At 36.2% G+C, this 27205-nt stretch overlaps 2 protein-coding genes across 3 annotated transcripts in view; one reads left to right on the top strand and one right to left on the bottom strand.

Annotated features, from left to right (window-relative positions):
• LOC111418472 (zinc finger protein ichor) lies at positions 1–10357 on the top strand. Of its 2 annotated transcripts, none has more exons than XM_023051015.2 (3): positions 1–358; positions 4753–4822; positions 7303–10357. In XM_023051015.2, exon 3 carries the CDS (start codon positions 7353–7355, stop codon positions 8868–8870), a length of 1518 nt encoding a protein of 505 aa, XP_022906783.1. In that variant the 5' UTR covers positions 1–358; positions 4753–4822; positions 7303–7352; the 3' UTR covers positions 8871–10357. The 2 variants fall into 2 exon arrangements, with proteins under 2 accessions (XP_022906783.1, XP_071052746.1); XM_071196645.1 differs by lacking the exon at positions 1–358 and adding an exon at positions 639–2336.
• Positions 10358–23890: 13533 nt separating this feature from the next.
• The window catches only part of LOC111413949 (filamin-type immunoglobulin domains fbug), a 36612-nt gene continuing 33297 nt past the window's right edge, over positions 23891–27205 (bottom strand). The window contains exons 12-14 of the mRNA XM_071196653.1: positions 24376–25263; positions 24139–24318; positions 23891–24045 (exon numbers count right to left, since the gene is read on the bottom strand). Of these exons, the coding sequence (XP_071052754.1) occupies positions 23914–24045; positions 24139–24318; positions 24376–25263 (1200 nt within the window). The 3' untranslated portion in view covers positions 23891–23913. The remainder of the gene's footprint in view (positions 24046–24138; positions 24319–24375; positions 25264–27205) is intronic.

Here is a 27205-nt window from a genome sequence, read left to right as displayed (position 1 = left end):
GGCCTCCGCGGCTGCCAGTGCGCTGTCTTCAGTCTCCGGTTGTGCACCATTCCAGTGACGGAGGTTTTCGACTCTTTTTTTAAATTTTTTTTGGGGGGACTTTTTTTCCGTTCGTTCGGCTTCTGTGTGACACAGTGTAAAGAAGAAAAGAGGGGACGAAGAACTTAACAGTGACTTATCTAAAGATATATAACTAAAGTTATAAGAAGAGGATCAAATTTTATTTTGATTAGTGTTAAATGATAAGTGACACTAAAAGATATTTTCTGCATCTTCGTCTTCAACCTCAGTGGTGATTTCAATGGGAAGTGTTTGTGCCTTTGGATATGACCTAGAAGATTAGGATTCCAAAAAGCATGTAAGTTATATTTTGATTAAATTAATGAATAATGTGGTGGTGTTAAAAATTCTTCGACCTCTTTGAAAATTACTTCTTCGTGTCTTGTATGTACCATCTTCAAGGTGGTACCGAAGATATTCTTCGTAAGTATGCGTCGCTGGCAAAGTAGGTCAGTGGTCTACATTGCCCCCCTCGGCCTCACCGCCGCCCGCCGTCATACCCCCCCTTTTACAGCCGCCCAATCGAAGAGACACTGGCTCTTCCGGTTTCCTCAACAAAGACTCCGTCTATCTACAGAGCGCGCTCTCAACACCAGAAACTACAATAATATTATTTTTTTTATTTTAAGATTTATTTAAAAAAAATTCGATTTCAACACTTTGATGGCAAATAATTGATGAAGAAGAATTATGTTATTACGAGTTTATTTACTTTTAAATCGAAAGACGTAACAACGAAATTCTAGATTTTCGAGTCAGGGTCCTTGCATAACCGAAAATTCCGAGCTTTCGCAATGTTGCGAGTTGCGCGGGACATTGCCTCGAAGAGAATAAGGAAAAAGTATCGAAGGATCGGTGTACTAAAGTGCTCGGCACGTAAGTAGTTAATCGACGACGGTCCCGTGACCACGACGAAGAAATTCTCGAAACAACGTCTACTTTCTCCTTGCTAAAACGATCTTTGAATGGTGTGGTTGCACTTCGACGTCATCGACTTTAATTTAAAACGTCAAATTAATATATTACTATAAATTCAAATAAAATTAAGTTAGGATTCTTTTAACTTTCTGTTCTTCGACAAGAAACGACTCGTATAGTGTATACGCACTGCCGGCGCTAGTTCAACATTTTATTCAGGGACGGTCAGTAACCTTAGCTCTGTGTGTGTGAAGCTTTCCCCGTCGTATTATTATAGATGAGACAAGTTCCACTAAAAAAAGTGATTTTAATTTATTATAAATAAAGGATATGTTGTGGTTCAATCACCAGGCGTGGGATGTCTCTTTTGAGGTCGATCTGTGAAAGGTTATGACCTAGAAGCCAGCATCGTCGTCGTCGCAGGGTGAATGACAATTGCGAGAGACTCAAACCGATTTAAAAACGTAACTGTTCATTCGGACGTGGGCGCACGTCTCTTCTAAAACCGACCCAGCACGGAGATGGTATCGTCCCGTCACAGAATTCCTCTCTTCCTGGACCCGTTACATCGAGATTATTATCAAAGTGATTTTTTTTTGACGACGAGAAAATTTGCATTCTATCAGAATCCAATTTAGTATTCACTTAAATTTACTTTATATGTTTTTGAAGAAGAAGTAAATGTTGGCCCCTATGAAATATCTATATCAGGCTAACTAGATCGTAGCTAACGGTATGGAGGCGTATTTAAATTTCAAAAAACCGCCAGTTTGCGTTGCGCTTAACATTTCAGACCGTTATCCATAACGTTGCCATTGATAATTTGTCAGCAGTCTCAGCTATTGTTTGTAAATCGTTCGGAGATCGGGACGACGCGGTCCTGGTAAAATACTCTTGGTGGGCATTGTTCCTTCATGTCATTACCTCCCACGAGTACAAGACTTAAAGTCTTGTCATATATGTAATAGGCACAAAAAGAAATTTCTTTTATTTTTATCCTAAACTGAATAATCTTATAATTGATGATATGATTATTGTTTTGGGAAGAACCATGAAGATGAGACGGCTTGGTGTCAGAATCAGTAATAAGAAGTGGTGGGGAGACACTGCTAACACACTTTACGTGATCAAGCAGTTAGGAAAAGGAGGGGGATACAAGACTTATTTAGTTATAGTCGTGGGGAGAAGCAGCTTCGTCCGCCGTTCCTAGCGGTACCAAGTGCGTCATGGCGCGCGCGGGCCGACACCGTTACTGGCGGAAAGTGAAGCTGACGCTGCCGCTGTGCCAATTTCCGCACTCGCCACACTCGTGGCCTACTCCCGTTCGAAACCAAGCTGAGTCTCTATTACTATACTATGTGAGTGTATCAGCGCCCCCTACGATTATCTTTGAAAATTACTACCAGTTTCCCACGGCCGACTATGTAGTCATACAAATCAGGAGGAGGAGATGAATCAGGATGCAGTAAAATCCCGATATAACGAACTTTATTTAATTCTGATATAGCGGACAAAATAGTTTTAAATATTCTCAAAGTTGTCTATACGATGTATAAATAAAGGATGGTAGTTTTAGTTTTAATTATTGTTATTCAACGCTAGATTGTTGTATATTTTTATTGAACTAAAACAAGAATATTAGTTTTCAGCCGTCTTAAGAGACGTGCAGCTAAACCCGAATGTTTCTAGTTCTAAATCTAGTGTTAGTCTAGTTTTGGTTTCATCTGTTCATATGTCTGGTCATAGTTAGTACTGGAATAAAAACTAAAACCTAGAACTAGAAACATTCGGCTTTAGCCTCACGTCTCTTAAGACGACTAACCTCGAATGTATCTAGTTACAGGTCTGGTCATAGTATTAGTGATAGAACTAAAACTAGAACTAACACTAGACCTAGAACTAAAAAGTTTCGGCTTTAGCTGTACGTCTGAAGAAACCTAAGAAACTAACCCCAATCTTTCTAGTTGTATGTCTACTATCCGTGCAAAAAGTCAAAGCCCCTCACTTTAGAGATCAATATCTTCGTAACCGCTCGATGGAAAAAATTGCTGTAAAGTTTATTGTAATCAGTGAACATTTCTGCGTATCACATGTTAATTTGGAAATTTTCGGGTCCGCGGTTTTACTTTTATCGCGAGTTAAGTGAAAAAAGTACCCGATTTTTGCCAGCAACTTTGTCTACTTTGCCATTTTTCTCCAAATATATAGATTATTCCATATAGTTAGAAGATATTCCATATAGTTTCGCGGAAAATCGCGGTTTAGTAGGATGCTGTTATTTCGAAAACGACCTGGCGAATTTCAACGCGGTTTTTACCAAAATATGTCAAATAACGCGGATTTTCGGATTCCGTTATCAGTTTTTCAAAAATAAGGCTCCCTAATTTTTTAAGAGGTATTTAATGGAATTACAAATTAAAGAGAGACAGAAATCAGCTATGCGGGGAGAGGAAGGTTCCGTCCAATCGGAACAGATGGTGCGTCCCAGACAGTACGTCGCGCCTTTATCTTGCCTACATAAAGAAATAAGGCGCGACGTCCTGCCTGGAACGCACCATCTGTTCCGATCGGCCGGAACCCTCGTCACCCCGCAGAGCTTATTTCTGTTTCTTTTTAATTTGTAATTCCATTAAATCACTCTTAAAAAAATAGAGAGCCTTAATATTGAAAAACTGATAACGGAATCCGACAACCAACATTATTTGACATATTTTGGTCAAATCCGCGAAGAAATCCACCCAACCGTTTTCGACATAACGGCGTCTTACTAAACCGCGATTTTCCGCGAAACTGTATGAAATATCGAAAATATAAAACAAGCCACTCATTGAGAACACATCAGACTACCACCTGTTCAAAATTAAAATTTTTTCGTACGATAGTTTTCGAGAAAAAAAATCGCAAAGTTGATAAAGTTGCCAATTCCGTAAAAAATCGGGTACATTTTTCATTTAACTCGCGGTAACAAGAAAACCGTGGATCCGAAAATTTTCAGATTAACATAAGTTACGTAGAAATGTTCAGTGATTACAACAAATTTTGTTGCAATTTTTTTTATGGAGCGGTTGCGAAGATATCGATCTCTAAAGTGAGGGGCCTTGACTTTTTGCACAGATAGTAGTGTTATCTTTAGTGCTGGAACTAAAACTGGAACTAACACTCGATTTAGAACAAGAGACATTCGGGTTTAGCCGTGTGTCTTCAGGGTCTTCAAAATCTTTCTTCAGGGACTTTTAGCTATAATTAACACTCTTCCTCGTATTAATTCTTTATATCGAGGTTTTACTGTATTGCCTAAACAAGAAATTAAATTTAGGTTTTATTTTAAGAATATAAATAAATAATTTTTTTTTAATTAAATCATTACGATACAATTAATTTATTATTTATCTAATACTTTAATCTATAATTGAAATAACAAAAAAAGCTAATATCAGCAGCTGAGGGTAATTGATCTTAAAACCGGAACGAGTTAAGATTACGTAATCAACGAAAAGATTCTAAAATAACAATAATAACAAAAGCAATTTAAGTTGCAAGTTGAGAAAGACAATCTCCGGTGGTTCGGTGCTGTTGCCGGCGGTTGCCGCTGTTGTCCCATTCCAAGAATGTCACGCACCTTGGTTATATAGCGTAATGGGCCAGTAAAGCGGTAAATCTTTTTATAAAACAATTTCATTTGTGTTCGTTTTAATCGAAGAATCTTTAACATGTATCGTATAAAAAGTAAAATGTTTTGTGTTGAAACTTTTAATTTTGTTTTTTTTTTTGCAGATGCATCTCTTTAAGTTTCATCAAAGTAAGAAGAAAATCAACGGATAGTTTATTCAAGTCAATTAAAATAGTAAGTTAATTTTCATTAACAAAAATAACTTTCATATAAATCTAATAAGATATCCATTTCGTATAACTAATAGAAACGTTATTAGATGATGAAGATTATACAATATCCAGTATTTTGTAGATATAATACATTTCAATTAATAGGTAAATATGTCACTATTTTTTAAAATTACTTGAATATGTAAGAGAGGTTGCCTAACTTGAATTAGATATATTTTTGAACAAAAAAATGATTCTTCACTATATTTTACTACAAATATGAGTGGTTCCTTGGACTGGACCCTAGCACTCCCTCAGTACAAGACTTCTGCTTGTTAACTCTCATCATCTTCACAGATTAGCCTTTACTTAAGCTGTTAATCTTATCCTCTTTTTCATATTGCTTGATTTGATCTTAAGGATAAAGGGGCATATGCTGCATGACTTGCAGGTATATGATGTAGCTCTAAGCAATAACTCTTTGTCCATTAATAAATTTTGATATAATTAAATACTATGTATTTTGATGACAAGATTAGTCAGTTTAATAATAATAATAATAATTCACTTTATTGCCCAACAAAGATCAATTACAGGACAATATTACAAGAAAAAGAAAATAAGAAATAACACATGCCATAAAACAAATATAATTTACATAAACACTCTTACACTATTATTGATTGTTAGTTAGTTTACACATCCTCTGCACCGGGGAGTTGGCTAAAACATTGGATCTGCAATTCCTCAAATAAAACTGATTTGTATTACGTGTTGCACGCGTAGGCACCGCGAAAATGATCCGCGACAACAACCAACCACAATCCAATTCACCTTGCACTAACTTCTGCAAAAACTTGATGCACTGGTCATTTCTTCTTACGTCTAGTGCAGAAAAATTGTGACGCCGCAGCAGGGATGCGTAATCCATTCCACGATCCGGGTATGATCCGTCCAGGCGTAGAGACAAATATTTGAGAAATCTCCTCTGAATTCTCTCCAATATAAGTCTATGACACACATAATGTGGCGACCAAATTACAGAGCCATATTCCAATTTGGACAATACAAAGGTCGAAAATAGGGTCTTGTACACACCGATATCAGAAAAAGCACGCGAGGTGCGCAAAACGAAACCAAGCATCCTCGCTGCAGAAGATGCAATATTTTCGATGTGAGGTACAAAAGACAATTTGCGGTCAAAAGTTACTCCCAGATCCTTGATTGTAGATAGTTTCTCAAGAAGAACACCTTCTATATAATAAGAAGATGGAAGAGGAGACAGCTTGCGTGTAAAACTAACCGCACCGCACTTATTGGCATTAATCTTTAGCTGATAACGGTTACACCATTCCACCAAGACGTCCAAATCTGACTGAAGACTGACAACATCACGGTCCGCAAAAATAGGTCGGAATAGTTTCAGATCATCCGCATAAGCTAGTACGCTTGATGAAAATTTGTCTAGAAGGTCATTCAAGAAGATAACAAATAGTAGATTTGAGCCCTGAGGAACACCAGACCTAGCCGTAAACTCCATAGACGCATAACCGTTGTAGTACACATAATTTATACGACCCGATAGGTAAGAGGCAAATAGTTTCATAAACTTAGGAGATAAGCCAAAAGCACTAAGTTTATACAAGAGGACGTCATGATGAATCATGTCGAATGCTTTAGAAAAATCAGTGTATACCACATCTACCTGACCGCCCCTATCCAAAGATTCACAAATTACCTCAGTAACCACCGCGAGGTTGGTAATGGTCGAACGACGCTTGATAAACCCATGCTGATATGGTGACACAAATGACTGAACCTGTGGATAAATCATCTTGTAAATAATCCGTTCAAATACCTTAGCGAAATTGGACAATAACGATATTGGTCGATAATCAGTAATGTTGGTACGTTCGCCATGCTTGAATACAGGAACAATGCGTGAGCGCTTCCAAAGTTTAGGAAACGAGCAAGTGCTTAAGGATAGGTTAATTATTAAATGAAGCGGAACTGCAAAAACTGCACAGCAATCACGAATGAAAAATGCAGGAAGATCATCATCACCAGCAGTAAATTTATTAGGCAACCTTTTTAGGAAATGAAGAACCTCTTCTTCGGTGACATCGGCAACAAATACTGGAGGATACGTAGAGTGTACATCAACCATGTTATAAGCAGAGACACCAGAATATACTCCAGAGAATTGATCTGCAAAAGCATTAACTATTTTTTCAGGATCAGTGTAGGTGGACATATTTATCCTCTAATTAAGTTAATACCGCAAATGCGACCGTAGTAACCTCGGCTAAATTAGGCCACCGCGAAGTAAACACGTTTTATACACTTCTATGAGATGTTTGCAAATGAGTTTTTCATCGTTTATCATAAGTCTGTTGGTTGACATAACAGCTACGATAAATACAGTTTATTTTGAAGTGACGTTACAAATTGATCAAAATTTTAAATTGTATTTTAATTTCTAATAATAATTTTTTGTTTCAGTGGTTATGACAATTCAATTAATATCCTGACACCACGACCACAATCATCAGATGGAAACGATGAAATACCCGAACGTACCAGGGGGAAATAACATGGCGGTCAGCGGAAACGGTGGTTCTCACGTAGAGGACGTTGAAACGGTCTTCTCGTCTTCGTGCTGGTCGAATTCGAGTACAAACCTTCACAATGAATTCATCGATCAAAAACTGATGTCGTTGGAGTCTCCGATAAGTAATTTGAGTGCTGCGGATAAGATGCTTGAAGCCTCAATAACCGAAAGCGAATCGGACGCGTTGGACAGTTTCTTAATGAATACTCAACCGATTAATAGTAGTTTGGCTGAATTGAAACCGTTACCTCCGTTTGCTGGTTACACGGCGAATTTAAGTATAAACGGTATACAGGGTCATCATTATCACGCGTTAGCTCAACGGATAACCGAAGAAAATAATAATTCTTATAATAATTTTAACGAGCAAAATATCGTTTCTAGTTCGACGTGTAACGTTTCGAATGATAACGATTGCGATACTAAAGAGGTTTTGTTCGCGGAGAACGAGTTCGAGGTGAAATTGTCTTACGATATGGTGGACTCGGTTGTGACGAGCGGTAAAGTTTATGACGAGTGCGGACAACAACAGAATAGTGCAGTGGATTCGGTGACGCATATAAAAACAGAAGTGGCGCATTATGATGTTTCGGCGATTGATGATATAGCCGCGATTATTTCTTCCGCGATTTCAGCTGACACTTCAGCAGCCCAACAACAACAACAGCAACAAAATAACAACGCGACCTCGCATTGTGGCGAATCAGAACATAATCCAACATCACGGGATAGTTGGATGGATTTGGATTCGTGGATTAATAGAGCTTGCGTTGATGAACAAAAAAATTTAATAGTCACTCAAGAAGGTTTATCGGAATTTGTTGTTCCAACAACGACAAATCAAACATCGGAAGAATTTAAAAGTCCGAACAGTTTAGCAACTCCCACTTTACAAAATTTATTATCGTACATGCCTTTACTACAGAATCGATTACAAAATGGCCCACCACCGAAACAAGAACTTCCTAGTTCGACAAATTACACGGGCGACATCATTTCAACGTCTTCACCTCCCGCAAACGTTGTATCCACAACCGAAAATTTATTATTAACCGTAAACGGAAGATTCGTTCCTAATTACGGGATACAACATTTAAACGCCGCTCAAGATGATCGGATGCAAAGTCCGGATATGTTACAGAATTATCCTCACACGACGACGACAACCACAACAGTTACGCCGAAAAAATCTCGGAATCGAACGCAAAAGAAGCAAACAAATAATAGTGCTAGCGTTTACCCATCGGAACAAAACTTAGGATTACTCGGTAAAGAGAAACCTGTTCATCGATGTACAATATGCAATCGGGGATTTTTAAATAAATCGAACATTAAGGTACACCTTAGAACGCATACGGGGGAAAAACCGTTTAGATGTGACACCTGCGCGAAAGCTTTCCGTCAAAAAGCACATCTACTTAAACATCAACAGATTCATAAACGCATAGGGAGAGACTGATATAGTTACAACTATGTTTTTACAATTTTAGTTGAAACTGTATTGGTTTGTTTTATGTTATCAATACAATAATTATACGATAATAATATTGCAATTAAAACTGATTTGGCCATGATTATTGGAATTCTAATATATCAGTAAAATATTAGTTGATTTCACCTCCAAAATAAATTTGTTTGAAAGTAGGAGCAACTAAATCAACTCCTAAGTTTCTATTATATCAAATGAGCAAATTAGCGTCATAAAGTAGATTTGCCAATGAATAAGCTAGCTCAATTTATTTAAAACTTTGAATCTACTTTCCCCTGGAAATCCCTAGAATGAGGAGTTTTAAGGCAAATGTTAACACACTGTAGAGAAATTTCTTTTTGACATAATTATGGTAAATATTCTAACCTCTAAAGATGTTAAAACGTCAAATAGATGACACGTGACGTTTTAAAGATTATATTATTTTTTAATAAAAGTCAACACCACAGTTATAAAATTAATTCTATCAAACATATTTGAATTTGATATAATTCACTTTTAAATAATGATATGAATCATAAAACACGTTTGTTATCTTTGTATTCGGTCTGATAGATGGATCTTGACTCGTTTGACGTATTTATTAATATGATATTGGCAACAAATCGCAAAGGTCTTTTTTTAATTAATTTTTAAATGTGAGGATTAAACATAATAATTTTTAATCCCTGATAATCTGATTAAATAAGAATAAATTTGTTACAATTAGCAACAGTTAATTTTGTGAATGTTAATAGACTTTACACTATAAGGGTTTATAATATCAGTTTATAAGTTTATGATGGAATTCTTTTTAAATAGCACAATGACAATTGATTTTTAATCAAATTCGGTGTCATTGATTTATTATAAAAAGAACAAAGTAAATATGTAAAGTTTAATTTTAAATTTGAAAGAAATGAATGGACAAGTTATTTGAGTTGCCTATGTTTTCGGTGATAACATGAAAATTTATTATTTTTAGTAAGAAATCGGAAGTATACCGTGTAAATGAGTCATTTTAATTCTTCATTTACATTTATAAACTGAAAATTATTATAAACACCTCAATTCACTAAATTATTAATTTGTTTTGAAAATTAATCTTTCCAAGGTCATCTTTTTGACTGACCATGTAATAAATTAACTGTGGTTTTACTCTCAAAAATATCATGTTACAACAAAGATATACACCCTGTATATCTTAAAGTGAGTTATAATAAGATAAAATAAAGAAAAAGATTTTTTTATAGTAATTATTAATTAATGAAGAATACTTATGTATACAAGAGCCGCAATATGTTAGAAAGGTGATAAATCTGAATGTTGAATCAATTTTTTAAGGTTTTTGAGGCATTTAATAAAAAAAACAGTTTAATTTGTTAAATTCAAATGATAATCGTGTGACAGTTATAATGACAAGCACAATGTTGCCAACATATAAAAATCAATTTGTTTAAAATTTATAGTTTTGAGTTTTTTATTGAAACTTCCAATAATCATGGCAAACATTTTTATTTAAGGAGGAACGTGTTTTTTTAAGAGTTTTGGTCAAAAAGTATTATTTGATTACTAAAAAGAAAGAAAACCTCCGTCACCAAAACCCAATGAAAATTCTTTTCATTCAATTAAGTTCCTAAATCTTAGAATGAATGGTAAATTATCGTTAATTCGTTGTATTGTTTGATAACAAAACTGAAATACCAATTAAAAATAAACTATAAAGTTTATTTGATTGAGTAATTCTCATCCCAAACGTGCTATAAGAAAGGTACCTCAAAAAAATTAACTAATGCATTTAAAATATGCGATTTATTTAAAAAAGTAAATATATGAGAAAGAGAGATGATCGAGTATTCCTAATTTTGTGGACAAAGTGCAATGACCGGTATCGTGCAGGTGCATTCTTTCACATTTTGATCTATTTTTTTTTAATTCTATTAATATTCCCTTCTTTTTTGTTATTTATATTTATACGTCCTTTTTTCCTACTTGAATAAGAAAAATTATCGAAAATTAATTGATGCTTTTTTACTTAAAATGAGTTTTTACCTCTCAGGTATAATTATATTTCAAGCTTAAACAGTATGTTCAATAAAAATCATTTTTGACAAGTTAAAATTGATATTTGACAATTAAAAATAACCTAAAATAGTATTTTAAATGTCAAAATTTTTTCTATCTTATTGAGCATACTTTACATAAATATATTATAATGATTTCTTGTGATAGTTTTTTGTGCATTGTACTTAATATTTAAGTATTGTAATTGTAATTTTCTACAAGAAAAGTTCTATAGAAATTTCGTAAAGAATTTCTGAAACAGTCACTAAAAGTATAATAATTTTTTTTATATAATTATAAATAAAGAAACGTCCCCGTCCAATAAATTGTACAAATTTCGCCACATCGAACATTGTAAACATTTTTTTTGTATATTTTTGTATAGATCTAATTAAATTATTGATTTTAGTTTTAAATCTTGTGTGTAACTAGTAATCTTGTTTTTTTTTTGTAATAATCCTTTTTTCTCTTTGTAAATTATAGAGATCTCAAGTCTTTTTGAAAGATTTTCTCGCAATCGATTCCGTCTTGAAAAAAAAATATTTTTTATTAATTATTTTCTTATATAACATCGATTCTTTTATTTGTACTTATTACACAACTTGCCAAGATTTTTCGTTTTTATTATTATGAATCATATTTTGTTTTTTCGTAATGTACAAAAAAGATCGTGTGTGATACTATTTTTATTTACTGAAGAAAAAAATAAAATAATCTCCTAAAAAAAAATTAACTTTCTTTTTGAAATTCGCACACTTCAAGAAATAAATCCAAGAAGCATCCAAAAAATCCTTTCAAAATCAAAATTTATTGAAATTATTATTATATATATTTTTTTTTAATTTTTCGAAATGAGATTGTATTTTTTTTTCATCGCTAGCTAACCTATTGTATTTAATTATTTTGTTATTCGTTATTGTTGATTATTGTCATATCGTAAATCGTAAATATTTTGTAATATAGAAACCATTACTTTTTAAAGAAATCTTTGTAAAACATTGAATTGTTTCATTTTTCCCCCTTACATTCAATAAAGGTAAGTTTCTTTATTTTATTCACAAAAATTTGTTATCTAAGAGGTCGTTGTATATTCAAATAAGTAACTAGTAATGCCTAGTTTGGAATGTCTTTGTATGCTAATTTCGAAGCACAAATCAAAACTGCTCACCCTGTAGGTATGCACAAGATATTTTACAATTACAAATTACAAAATAAAACACCCTAAATAAGATTAAATTCAACTGATTGAGTAAACTTATTCTTATTTACTCATGATTAATTAAAACGAGATCTCATTTATCACTTTCAAAGTAGGTTTTCATTGGCAACACATCGACTAGACTCTTAATTAATTATTATTATATTTTTCAACGTCAAGTTTCGTTAAGTGCTAACACTTAAATTGGCTCCTTAATTAATTTAACCTTAATTTAATTAAAAATTGTTAATTTGAGTCAAATCAATTTGGGTAAAAAACCGTTTCATCCAACTTAACCTTTTTAAATTTTTTAATACCTAATTCTTTTAACATAATTTCTTGTTAGTGTCCCAATTTGTGGTTTCCCTCCATCTTGTAGGAAGCGTGTCCGCATAGTTACCAAGCAAAATCGTCGTCGTCGACTTCTTTTCCTTCCCCGCGTTCCTCGTCGACTCGATGGTCTCGGAAGTGTGCCAACGTGCCACTTCTTGCGCCGACGTGCATTTGAATACCGGTGGCGTGCGACCCACTGCTGGTCGTCGTCGTTGGTCCATTTGCTATCTACGTTCTCGAGGCGAAAACCGCTCCTCTTCTTCTTCTTGTTCTTCTTCAAACCTAAACCAACAATAATAACGAGAAGAAGGAGGTGAACCTCCTTCTTCGAAATAAGGAAAAGAAAGGTGAATAGTGGTGGGATTAAAGAAGGATATGATCATCTCGGCATCTTGATACGATGTCGAAGAATTGTGCAATTACTTTCCTCTGCTAGTAACTAGTTTAATAGGTATTTGAATTGCGCAAGATTTAAGATCGTTTTGATTTAAAATAAAGAAAGAATTAAACGAGGAGAGCCTTTATGTTTATCATTTAAATATTACAACAAAAGAGAACTAAAGAGAACTAAAAGGATACTAAGACAGAAGAAAAGAAGTGGAGAAAGATTTCAAAAGAGGATATAAACTAAGGAACTGCTTTACCAAATCCAGATATGGAGAGTGGCTAACAGAAAAATAGGAGATCATGAATCGATGGATACAATTCTTCCAAAAACTCCAAAAAAACCATAATACATCTAGGGCTCAGGCTCAATACGTGTTAAACTTAGAAGCACGCGAAGATGAACCAAATATCGATCCGCCATCAATTGCGGACACGCACTCAAAAAATGAAAAAAACAAATAAATCGCTTGGCATAAACAATAAGTTGCCAGGCTATTAAAATATGGAAAAGAACAATTTACAACCACCCTACATACACTGATATTGATTATAGGGGAATAACGTTGCTTAGCACAGCATATAGTCAACAACTAATTGAAAAGTTCTGGGAGTTTGAGACTGCTAGCATATGAGGCTGGTCAAATACACAATGTTATACAGCACATGCAACTCGAATTATATATTCAAATTGGAAGGGCCGCTCTCAAACGAGTTCAAACTGTGTACAAGACAGAAACAAAGTGACAGATTAGCGCTCATACTCTTCAAGATATGCAGATGACCTTAACATTCTTGGCACATCATTGCACACGGTCAATGACACCTTTGAAAAAGTCGAAACTGCTGAACGAGAGGTTAGGTTAAGGATAAAGGAAGACAAAATTAAACTCCTGATTTAGAGTGAAAGACGGAGAGAGATATCGTATCGAGCAGTGTTACAATTGAAGACATCAACTAATAAAAAAGAGAACTTCAAAAATTTAAAACTTACATGACATAGTGATAGGGCAACGTTAGTGATAATCAATATTGGAAAGTTATCTGTTAGGGTTCCTTGTATCAGATTAATTGGAATAGCCATGTTGAATAGCTATGAGCCAAATCAACCTGATGAAATTGGTGTTCTTCAATGTTTAGGGCTTCGACAAATGCACGCCATCGTGTTTCATAATTCTTGTTGCCTTTATCTCTTTCATAATAGATCTCCGCCACGTTTCCTTCTCCCTCTTGTGCGGTCTTGTGGGTTCCAGTCCAATGCTGTCCTCGCAAGTAGGCTATTTCATACCTATTTCAGCATTGAAGAAGCTGCTTTAAGTTTATTTGTGTAGTTTATTATGTCTTCTTCAATGCCTCCTCTATTGGTTACTACTATTGGTCTCTTTTGACTCTCATCTTAGGTTCTTTGACTTTTGAAACAATTTTGAGAAATGCTTTCAGCAACTTCGCCCTGCAAAACTTTCAGTACATAGTCACAGCTATGACGTTCTGTCTTCAGTTTGCAGCTATAATTTATAATAAACAGGTGTGATTTGTAATCTGCAAACTTAGCTTGCAGTATGAGGAAAATACACGATCCAAGAATGTAAAAATTATCACATATTTATGTATTATTGTCCGAGATACATGGAAGAAGGTATCATATATTGGAAAGTGAGGTATATCTCATGGAAGAATATTTTTTAAGTTTATTGCTCTTTCCTGCAGATGCCGACCCTGAAGTAATGGACATAACCCGTCCATCAGGTAGGGTTCGCAGCACAGGTGGGAATATTTTCACACCCAACAGAGTAAGGTGGGCTATCTCGAATTTCAAGCCCCTAAAATCACCTGGAGGAAATGGAATTCTGCCTATCTTTCTGCCAAAAGGCTTAGAAGAACTTCTCCCAATAATAATATCGCTATATATAGCTAGCTACAGCTTTAGCTATATACCCACTCTATGGAGGAAAGTAAAGGTGGTGTTCATACCTAAAGGTGGTAGGCGTTCAAACGCGGACCCCAAGGCGTACAGACCAATTAGCCTAACTTCATTTCTCCTCAAAGGGATGGAAAAGGTAATCGATCAATACCTAAGGAATGGAGTGCTTCTCACAAATCCACTCCATCCTAGCCAACATGCTTACCAGAAAGCAAAATCAACAATTACCGCTCTCCATGCTTTGACTAGCACCTTAGAGGAGGCAATTGCAACCAAAGAGATAGCCCTTTGTGCTTTCATAGATATAGAGGGTGCGTTTGACAACACCTCATATGAATCCATAGAGAAGGCTTTAAACGTAAAAGACATACATCCGTCGACAATCAAGTGGTGTATAGCCATGTTGAAAAGTCGGCAGACTATAAAGGCGCTAAGAGGATGTCCCCAAGGGGGAGTGCTATCACCTCTATTATGGTGCCTGGTAGTTGATGACTTGATGAACACCGTAACTAAAAACGGATTTAAGATACAAGGGTATGCTGATGACCTGGTAATCGCAATCCGAGGTAAATATGATTCAATCATGACTCAGCTAATGCAGAAAGCCCTACTACTCACCAGTACTTGGTGCAGAAGCAATGGGCTCAGCATCAATCCCAATAAAATCGAAATAGTCCCTTTCACTCGGAGAAGGAAGCTACAAATAAAAGCACCCTCCATTGAAAGTAGAACTATTAACCTCAAAACAGAAACTAAATACCTAGGGGTAATACTTGACAGTAAATTAAACTGGAACTCACACTTAGATAAGGTGAGGAAAAAGGCCATCATGGCAAACCAGATCTGCCGCAGGCTCCTAGGAAGGAACTGGGGTCTCAAACCACGAATGGCTCATTGTGCCTACGTAGCAATAATCAGACCCATGGTCGCCTACGCCTCATTGGTTTGGTGGCCAAAAACAAAACATAAGACAGCTCAACAACAGCTGGCACAAATCCAGCGGTTAGCATGTCTTAACATAACGGGTGCAATGAGATCCTGTCCGACGGCTGCTTTGGAAGCCCTACTTGGTCTCACACCACTCCACATATATATACAAAAGGAGGCAGCCGTAAGTGCCTTGTCACTGAAAACTGTTTCTTCACTCAAGTTGATGCAGGGTAATCTCAGAGGACAACTCGAGATCCTCAAAGACCCATGTCTAAATCACCTGATTGAAATTAAAACGGACCTTATACCGACGGATTACAATTTCAACCAACCGTATAAGGTCATATTTAGTAGCAGGGATGATTGGGCCTCAACTAAAAAGAGGAGCCCTAGCCTGGTACACCGATGCTTCAAAGACAGTAAGATCTGGAGTAGGCATGGGCATCAGTGGACCAAATAGCCACATCAAATTGCCCCTCGGCTCGGACTTAACAATTTTCCAAGCAGAAGTTCTTGCTATAAACTTCTGCACCGCTTTGAACCTACAGAAGGGACAAAAAGGTGCATCCATAAACATTTTCACAGACAGTCGGGCCGCCTTAAACGCAATTCAGGCCTACACGTGTGGCTCCGCACTGATCAGAGAGTGCACCAACAACCTGAGAGAACTCGCTAGGGGCAATGATGTTACCCTATGGTGGGTTCCAGGTCACAGCAACATTGAGGGCAATGAGAAGGCCGATAAGCTGGCCAAAGAGGCAGCAAACACGCCCTTCATTGGACCCCAACCTGGATGTGGACTACAAAAAAGCCACCTAAAACAAATAATCAACAACTGGGAGGCTTCAAAGATAGCCTTACGCTGGAAAGAACTTCCAGGTCACAGACAAGCGAAGAGTATGATAACTCCGTCGCAAAACAAAACCAAAGAGGTTTTATGCCTCAGCAAAGGGGATCTAAGAACGCTCTCAGGCTACCTAACAGGCCATGTGCCCCTAAAATACCACCTCTTCCACATTGGACAAGCTGAGGATCAAACTTGTCGACTATGCAACGATGAGTCAGAAACTGCTGAACATATACTGTGCAATTGCGTCGCCAGAGGACGTCTAAGGCACAACGTCTTCGGTAAAACTACCCTGTTACCTACCGACATAAAGGTTCAAGACTTCAGGACAATACTAAGGTTCATTAAGGACCTACATTTGCCCTAAACCTTTGGAGGGCTAAAGATATTAATAACACGACAATGATTTCCTATTCAATAAATAATAAAATATATATGGTATATTAATTTTTATTACATTGGTAATTTATTTCTCCTTAACCAATCTGTTTTTATACAAAACTTTCCGTTTTAATTTTATTTTATGCTTAATAAATAGCAATCTTCACTTTCTAACCGTAACATATCGGTAAATAATCATGTCAATAAAATTCATCTTGTCTTTTGATTGTAGTTGTACTATACATATCTATTTTAACAATTGCACCACTTTCACCAACAACTCCTTTTTTTCTTTTTTGACCCACATACATGCATGAATTATCTTTTAACTGCCGCCGTTTCTTCTAGTCAATGAACCATTTCTTCAAATAGCGCGAGATCGAAAATAATTATTTTGATACAACTCAATTAAATAAATCGAGAAATGTTGATAAGTCTCTTTTTTTAACCAATAGGAGTAGGTTTCGATTGTGTTTTCTGACCTTAATTGGTCAATTATCTTCTTCAGGAAAATGTTCGCTAAGTGAGTTGCTAAGTACCATACCGTTGTATCTTTCTTTCTACAGACGACGAAGACTTCTTTTTTTTTTTAATTTCTATCTCTTTTCAACGACGACAACAACCAGAGCTGTATCTAGTTTCTATAAAAGAGCATGTGTACGTTCAGCGTTTTTTTATGTCGGTTTCTCTTTTGGCTTATTCTTAGTACAAGATCGTTTGTTGTCGTCGTCGTCGCCAAACAGGAACTGGAACGTTTTATGACGTTTTCTATTACCACCGTTTCTTGTTGTCGTTGTCGTAGTCGTCAACGATTCCCCGCAAAATTTATGCAAGGTCAAGAACGTCCCACAATACTCCTCCTCCGACTTGAACTGTACCAAGAAGTATGTCATGTTGTTAAAAGAGATGATGTCACAATTTGCATTTTACAAAATTAACAAAATCTCAAAAGATTTATTTATGATTTATTCTTTTTTTTGAGGTGGTGAGACAACATTTACCTTCAATTCCCTAGAGAAAAAATGCGTACTAAATAACAGTTTCGACACAACACGACAACGTTCATTGTATTCAGACCTAAGCCTGAATATATCAAAAAATATGACTTGGTTTAGTCACGGCAATTTTTGTTTTGCATCTGCATACTTAATTTGAAACGTGGTCGCAACAGATTCATTTACGACATCAACTTTATAATTACACTCTCATTGTGAATTGTAATTTTAAAATTGTATTTTTTTTTTATTTATTAATAAATAAAATAAAATCTGTAAGTTTATGATTCGTTCCGTCTCTGCCTCTCTAACGTCCTTGTCTCCGGTGTGTATGTATGTCTTCGGCGGCATTTTCTGGGTCAAGTAACAAGGCCAATAATTTCTCCTTGCGCTTGGTCTCCGCGCGGCTCAGCTACGGCGACTCCAATATAGCGGTGTGCTTTTGCTTGTCTTGTCTTTTTGGTTAACTCGTTGATTTTCTTTCTCTTAGTTATATAGGAATTATTACTAAATTATATAGCATAAAGTTAGATTATGTATATTGATAGTTTTGTAGTGCAATGAAAAATATATAACGCTTCTAGGTCTAGTGTTAGTTCTACTTTTAGTTCTAGTACTAAAACTAACACTAGACCTAGAACTAGAACCATTCGGGTTTCACCGTCTTAAGAGACGTGAGGCTAAACCTAACTATTTCTAGTTGTAGGTCTAGTGTTAGTTGTAGTTTTAGTTCCAGCACTAAAACTATCACTAAACCTAGAACTAGAAACATTTGGGTTTAGCCATTTTAAGAGACGCACGGCTAACCCGGAATTGTTAGTTCTAATGCTAATGTTAATTCTACTTTTAATTATTATTCAGTGCTAAATTCCCGTATTAGTCCGTTATATCGAGATTTTACAGTAAATACAAAATGTGTCATAACGAGATAAACCAGAAAGATAATCTTCGTATATAAAGTCTATTACAACAGCATAAACGTTCAATTAAATCGATATTTATTGACGCAATTTGTATGAAACGCCTTCACCGTCAAAAAGCAATAGATCACGATATTCGCCTACGTGCAAAACTCGAAACGTGTTTAACTTAAGTACGGGAGTCAGCCCACGTGAGCTTTTTAACGTTTTGAAGTTTATTTAAATAAAAAAAATTATTCCTACAAGAATATGTAGGTTTTCCTGAAAACTTAGGACGGATACTGCTAATAACAAGAGATTAACATATTTGAGTCGACTCGGTTTGCGTACGGCAAAAGAAGGTTTCTGGGTTTGTAGTCGCTCGAAGAATCGAAGACGAAAACTGTTTATTTTGTATTCAACGTTTTGTTGAAGTATTTTTTTAAAGTAAATTTATTTTTTGGTTATGATTTATTTTATTTTTCATAAAATTATTATTATTTTGTTGAAAGCAAACGAAAATGGTGATTAAAAACGTTCTAACCAGAGAAAGTTTTACTAATAGTAGATATGACCTTATCAACTAAAATGTCATCCCAAGACTATAAGAGAAAGTGCGCAAGCATGGATTCGAAGTAAATTAGACATTGAGTTAACCGGATGAGGGTTAAATTAAGGAAATTAATAAAATTTGTTTTTCAAATGTAAATTTAACGGTTTTCTTTTTGGATGTTTAAGAACCATACCGAAAAATCTGGGTCGTATTTTGGAATGCGTGCGACCCGGTTGTTGCGTTTCGGAGGCCCCGCTACGTGCGTAGACCACCACGGGTCGTAACTGTAGCCAAATTAATTGGCCCAATTCTTTTTTTCTTAACGCGATGATCAACGAGCGATCTGTTCCACTTAAAACCGTTTGGTTCTTGAAATCAACTCAATCTCGACCTCCTCTTCACTAATTTTTAATTGCCACTATTTTATTTATCATGATTACGACAATTTTCTCTAAATTGGATAGTAATTTACCTCTCAATTATAAACTACCTATAAAAATTGTATTTTTAGTAAAAAAAGTATTTGAAAATATCAAGAATGCCATCCCTTGCTGATACTCCATTGGTATTGTCAAAAGAAGTTAAATATCTGGGCATCACACTTGACAATAAAATGACATGGAGAGCCCACCTAGATAATAGAGTAAAAAAAGCGTACGTTGCATTCGCTTTGTCACCCAGAAATGCCCTCTGGATTTACACGGCTGTAATCCGACCTATGCTTACTTATGGTGCAGTAGTATGGTGGTCAAAGACCCTACAGTCTACATCCACTACTGCACTTAATAAAGTACAGAGACTTGCGTGTTTGTATGTTACAGGTGCGCTGCGGACTACCCCCACTGCAGCCATGGAAAACATGTTAAACCTAACGCCACTTCATTTGTTCATCCAAGAGGTGGCATTGGTGATCATGACTCGACTGCGAGCAGCAGGAATTCTAATGGGTGAGAGATATAGTAAAAATGCCAATCTCTGGAATGAAATGGTGGATTACTCACCAATTCTGGAGTGTGTAACGGACTTTACACCCCTACAACACATTTTTACGAAGAAATATCTCACTCACCCAAGCTCCACAGAAGTAGAGGTAAAAAACGGCCTTAAAATCTACACTGATGGTTCAAAGAGACGGGAAGGAGCTGGAGCCGGAGTCTTCTCGTACGATCTCCGACTCCACGTATCTGAACCTTTAGGTATAAGTACCACCGTCATACAGGCGGAGTTAATCGCCATACAACTTGCCGCTGACGTTATTGTCAGATCCAACTTGGTAGGTAAGACTTTTACAATTTATACTGACAGTAGACAAGCTATTTTAGCCCTGAGTAGAATAACAATTACCTCAGGACTTGTTATGGGTTGTCATCTGACATTGGAGAAGGTTGCAGTGCATAACTGTGTCATACTTCAATGGATAAAAGGACACTCGACTTGTTCAGGTAACAAGCACCCTGATAGGCTTGCCAAAAGGGCTGCCAAGCGAGCGCCATGTTCGCCTGAACCGGTAATCGCTCCGTCCTTATCAACTCAGATTGAGATAATTAAAGATTTTACCCACAAAAAGTTCATGAACTGGTGGGATAGGGTTAAGGGTTGCCATCTGTCTAAGGAAGTATTACATTATCCTTCAGCAGAGGCAGCCTTGTCTTTCGTAAGGCTTGGTAGAAACGCTCTACGAACTGTAACGGGACTTGTCACGGGTCACTGTAAGGTAAACAAGCATCTTTATAACCTTATTATTATTATTATTATTATTGCTGCCGGGCTGAGGAGAGCGGCCCCTCTCGTTACCGCGACCTATAAGATCTATTGTAACTTTAGCCCTCCAAAGGTTTAGGGCAAATGTAGGTCCTTAATGAACCTTAGTACTGTCCTGAGGTCTTGAACCTTTATGTCGGTAGGTAACAGGGGAGTTTTACCGAAGACGTTGTGCCTTAGACGGCCTCTGGCGACGCAATTGCACAGTATATGTTCAGCAGTTTCTGACATAGTCGACAAGTTTGATCCTCAGCTTGTCCAATATGGAAGAGGTGGTATTTTAGGGGCACATGGCCGGTTAGGTAGCCTGAGAGCGTTTTTAGATCCCCTTTGCTGAAGCATAAAACCTCTTTGGTTTTGTTTTGCGACGGTGTTATCATACTCTTCGCTTGTCTGTGACCTGGAAGTTCTTTCCAGCGTAAGGCTATCTTTGAAGCCTCCCAGTTGTTGATTATTTGTTTTAGGTGGCTTTTTTGTAGTCCACATCCAGGTTGGGGTCCAATGAAGGGCGTGTTTGCTGCCTCTTTGGCCAGCTTGTCGGCCTTCTCATTGCCCTCAATGTTGCTGTGACCTGGAACCCACCATAGGGTAACATCATTACCCCTAGCGAGTTCTCTCAGGTTGTTGGTGCACTCTCTGATCAGTGCGGAGCCACACGTGTAGGCCTGAATTGCCTTTAAGGCGGCCCGACTGTCTGTGAAAATGTTTATGGATGCACCTTTTTGTCCCTTCTGTAGGTTCAAAGCGGTGCAGAAGTTTATAGCAAGAACTTCTGCTTGGAAAATTGTTAAGTCCGAGCTGAGGGGCAATTTGATGTGGCTATTTGGTCCACTGATGCCCATGCCTACTCCAGATCTTACTGTCTTTGAAGCATCGGTGTACCAGGCTAGGGCTCCTCTTTTTAGTTGAGGCCCAATCATCCCTGCTACTAAATATGACCTTATACGGTTGGTTGAAATTGTATTCCGTCGGTATAAGGTCCGTTTTAATTTCAGTCAGGTGATTTAGACATGGGTCTTTGAGGATCTCGAGGTGTCCTCTGAGATTACCCTGCATCAATTTGAGTGAAGAAACTGTTTTCAGTGATAGAGTAGGGCTTCCAAAGCAGCCGTCGGACAGGATCTCATTGCACCCGTTATGTTAAGACATGCTAACCGCTGGATTTGTGCCAGCTGTTGTTGAGCTGTCTTATGTTTTGTTTTTGGTCACCAAACCAATGAGGCGTAGGCGACCATGGGTCTGATTATTGCTACGTAGGCCCAATGAGCCATTCGTGGTTTGAGACCCCAGTTCCTTCCTAGGAGCTTGCGGCAGATCTGGTTTGCCATGATGGCCTTTTTCCTCACCTTATCTAGGTGTGAGTTCCAGTTTAGTTTACTGTCAAGTATTACCCCTAGGTATTTAGTTTCTGTTTTGAGATTAATAGTTCTGCTTTCAATGGAGGGTGCTTTTATTTGTAGCTTCCTTCTCCGAGTGAAAGGGACTATTTCGATTTTATTGGGATTGATGCTGAGCCCATTGCTTCTGCACCAAGTACTGGTGAGTAGTAGGGCTTTCTGCATTAGCTGAGTTATGATTGAATCATATTTACCTCGGATTGTGATTACCAGGTCATCAGCATACCCTTGTATCTTAAATCCGTTTTTAGTTAGGATGTTCATCAAGTCATCAACTACCAGGCACCATAATAGAGGTGATAGCACTCCCCCTTGGGGACATCCTCTTAGCGCCTTTATAGTCAGCGACTCGCCTCCCAGACTGGCTGTGATCTGCCGACTTTTCAACATGGCTATACACCACTTGATTGTCGACGGATGTATGTCTTTTGCGTTTAAAGCCTTCTCTATGGATTCATATGAGGTGTTATCAAACGCACCCTCTATATCTATGAAAGCACAAAGGGCTATCTCTTTGGTTGCAATTGCCTCCTCTAAGGTGCTAGTCAAAGCATGGAGAGCGGTAATTGTTGATTTTGCTTTCTGGTAAGCATGTTGGCTAGGGTGGAGTGGATTTGTGAGAAGCACTCCGTTCCTTAGGTATTGATCGATTACCTTTTCCATCCCTTTGAGGAGAAATGAAGTTAGGCTAATTGGTCTGTACGCCTTGGGGTCCGCGTTTGAACGCCTACCACCTTTGGGTATGAAGACCACCTTTACTTTCCTCCATAGAGTGGGTATATAGCTAAAGCTGTAGCTAGCTATATATAGGGATATTATTATTGGGAGAAGTTCTTCTAAGCCTTTTTGCAGAAAGATAGGCTTTATAACCTTAAGCTTGTTGTTAGTCCTCTCTGTCGCCTCTGTAAAGAGAGCGAGGAGACGGTCCGACACATCTTGTGTGAATGCCCCACTCTGCAAGACCTCAGAATGAGAGACTTCGGAGAGGAATGGCCGACCACAGATGGCATCAGGAACACACCTCTGAGCTGTATCCTAGCCTTCGGAAATTCCTTAGGCTGGTTGATGTAGCTGGAGACAGTGTAGGAGGATGTACAAGGGGCCCGTTGGGGCCTAGGTGCTGTGTGCGTAGCATACCCTCCGCTTTCCTACATACATATCAAAAATAAATAAAAATAATTTTTTGTAACATCATTTTAATTAAAATTGTATACACAAACATTACAACTACAATATAAAAAAATGTAATAATAGTAAATCTAATTAAACAAATTCGTTAGTAAATAGAACAATAATTAATAACAATGAGAAAATAGATAAAAAAAGGTTTTAAATAAAAATAGTTCCGTTCCCATTGTGATATACTGATGTCTACATTGTATTGATGTAGCGTCTAAGTTCTTCTTGAGTATCGAAAATCATAACGTGGAATGGTGAACCTGGAACTAATTCTCCAGCCCATTTTACTTCTACCCTGTAATCGCCAGGTTCCGTTGGATCATACTAAAAAAATTAATTGTTTAAAATATTATCATTTAAAACTTCTAACGGACGTGAGCGTGTCTCATGAAGACAAAAAGAGATATTTTTACTTACTTTACAAAGAATTGTTCTATCTTTTTGACTTTCCCTTTGCATTTCAACTCTAAAAGCTCCTTTGGGACCACGAACCCTAACAGTTAATTGACCGGCACCAGCACCTCGAGTATCGCAAATGAATCTCGATTGAAACGTTGCTAAAACTCCATGTTCAATTCCCGGACCATACACTTTCACCTAAAACCACATAAAAAATTATTTAATTAATAAAAAAATTAAGATTATCAATCTTACTTTGCTAGCATCTGGAGCACCGGCAACCCTTAAAGTGAATGGTGATCCAGGGACGTGTTGACCAGCGTATTTAATTGTTAACGCATGTTTTCCGGGTTCTTGCGGTTTGACGTTTAATGTAAAAGTAGCATCTCCGTGATCGTACAATTCGCAGTAAGCAACTTTTCTTGGCCCGGTACAATGAGCTGTTAATTCTCCTGGTCCAGCTCTTCTAGTGTCAATCCACGATCGGATTTCTCGCCCAACCACTCCTTGTCTTAAACCTTCCCCGGAACATAATACTTTTGAAGCGTCAGCTCCTCCTTTCGCTTCGACCATCAACGGGCATCCTTTAACAGGTCTTCCAGCCCATAAAACAGATAACATATAATTTCCAGGTTGGTTTATTGTATAAGTAGCCCTCCATATTTTTTCGCCAGCTAAACTTATCATAACGGGAATTGGAAGATTTGTATCAGCGGCGTGTAAAGTAACCTCGGGATTTCCAGTACCCGCTTTCGATCCGTCGATGTTAAATATAGCAGGTTCCCCGCATTGAGCTTGCGCTAATCCACGCCCAGTAAGAACAACTTGATCTCCTAAAGAAACGACATGTTTCGGCGCATCGGGAAGTTCAAAATTTGAAAAAGTCATTTCTAATTCGTGTTCGCCCGCGTTTAAACCTTCAGAGGATAAATCAAAACGAATTCTTGAACCGGATTTTTCAGCATTTATTTTTCTCCCTTCAATTTTACATTCTAAGTTTCCTGGACCTGCGTTTGATACGTCAAATGCCAATTTTGCTGGTAACTTAATTCTTCCAGAATCGTCTAAATATTGATTCCAACCACCTATTAATCTTACAGATGATGGATCTACTGAAATTGGTCTAAATGGACATCCTGGAAGCTAAAAAAGAAATTTTATTAGATTTTGATTTGAATTTGTTAGTAGAGTAAAATCTCAATATAATATTTATTGAACGAAAAGTAGAAAACCGTCTTAAGAGACGTGAGGCTAAACCCGAATGATTCTAGTTTTAAGTATAGTGTTGGTTCTACTAACAGTGCTAGTGTAAAACTGCTCTCAAGACTTTGACATTTGACAGTTTCTAACATAACTTTTTAATTGTTTAAAATCAGTTACATACAACTTATTGCATTTTTTCACATAAGAATTTTTTTTGGATGAGTCGGATGTAGTCATATTTATCTATTTCTTAATAAGCATCAACTTAGAAAAATTTTTTAATTATAATGGTACTCTTTTTTTAACATAAATGGATAAAAAATTAAAAATTCTTTAAAATGAACCCAAACTCGATCTCTTTATCTCCAACCGTTATCGAGATATCTTAATTTTTAACAAAAAAAAATGGCGATTATTTGACATTTGACAGTTACATATAACCTAGCTTTTTCATTTTTTAACCCAAAGATATCGTGTTTGGTATCAAATTAAAGCATTTTTGATTCTTATTAAGATCATTTCAATAGTTATCAAAAAATCGTTACATTTAATTTTGACATTTGACAGTTTCTAACCTAACTTTTTAATTGTTTAAAATCAGTTACATGCAACTTATTGCATTTTTTCACATAAGAATTTTTTTTGGAAGAGTCGGATGTAGTCATATTTATCTATTTCTTAATAAGCATCAACTCAGAAAAATTTTTTAGTTATAATGGTACTCTTTTTTTAACATAAATGGATAGAAAATTAAAAATTCTTTAAAATGAACCCAAACTCGATCTCTTTATCTCCAACCGTTATCGAGATATCTTAATTTTTAACAAAAAAAAATGGCGATTATTTGACATTTGACAGTTACATATAACCTAGCTTTTTCATTTTTTAACCCAAAGATATCGTGTTTGGTATCAAATTAAAGCATTTTTGATTCTTATTAAGATCATTTCAATAGTTATCAAAAAATCGTTACATTTAATTTTGACATTTGACAGTTTCTAACCTAACTTTTTAATTGTTTAAAATCAGTTACATGCAACTTATTGCATTTTTTCACATAAGAATTTTTTTTGGAAGAGTCGGATGTATTCATATTTATCTATTTCTTAATAAGCATCAACCCAGAAAATTTTTTTAGTTATAATGGTACTCTTTTTTTAACATAAATGGATAGAAAATTAAAAATTCTTTAAAATGAACCCAAACTCGATCTCTTTATCTCCAACCGTTATCGAGATATCTTAATTTTTAACAAAAAAAAATGGCGATTATTTGACATTTGACAGTTACATATAACCTAGCTTTTTCATTTTTTAACCCAAAGATATCGTGTTTGGTATCAAATTAAAGCATTTTTGATTCTTATTAAGATCATTTCAATAGTTATCAAAAAATCGTTACATTTAATTTTGACATTTGACAGTTTCTAACCTAACTTTTTAATTGTTTAAAATCAGTTACATGCAACTTATTGCATTTTTTCACATAAGAATTTTTTTTGGAAGAGTCGGATGTATTCATATTTATCTATTTCTTAATAAGCATCAACCCAGAAAATTTTTTTAGTTATAATGGTACTCTTTTTTTAACATAAATGGATAGAAAATTAAAAATTCTTTAAAATGAACCCAAACTCGATCTCTTTATCTCCAACCGTTATCGAGATATCTTAATTTTTAACAAAAAAAAATGGCGATTATTTGACATTTGACAGTTACATATAACCTAGCTTTTTCATTTTTTAACCCAAAGATATCGTGTTTGGTATCAAATTAAAGCATTTTTGATTCTTATTAAGATCATTTCAATAGTTATCAAAAAATCGTTACATTTAATTTTGACATTTGACAGTTTCTAACCTAACTTTTTAATTGTTTAAAAT

Source organism: Onthophagus taurus, chromosome 6, assembly GCF_036711975.1.
Source record: "Onthophagus taurus isolate NC chromosome 6, IU_Otau_3.0, whole genome shotgun sequence".
NCBI lineage: Eukaryota > Metazoa > Arthropoda > Insecta > Coleoptera > Scarabaeidae > Onthophagus > Onthophagus taurus.
The sequence above is the reverse complement of the archived record's forward strand: the minus strand, read 5'-3'. Positions and strand labels throughout refer to the sequence as shown.

What these genes read in the sequence shown, in the direction of transcription:
- LOC111418472 (XM_023051015.2), top strand. Translation starts at nt 7,353, where the DNA reads ATGGAAACGATGAAATACCCGAACGTACCAGGGGGAAATAACATGGCG.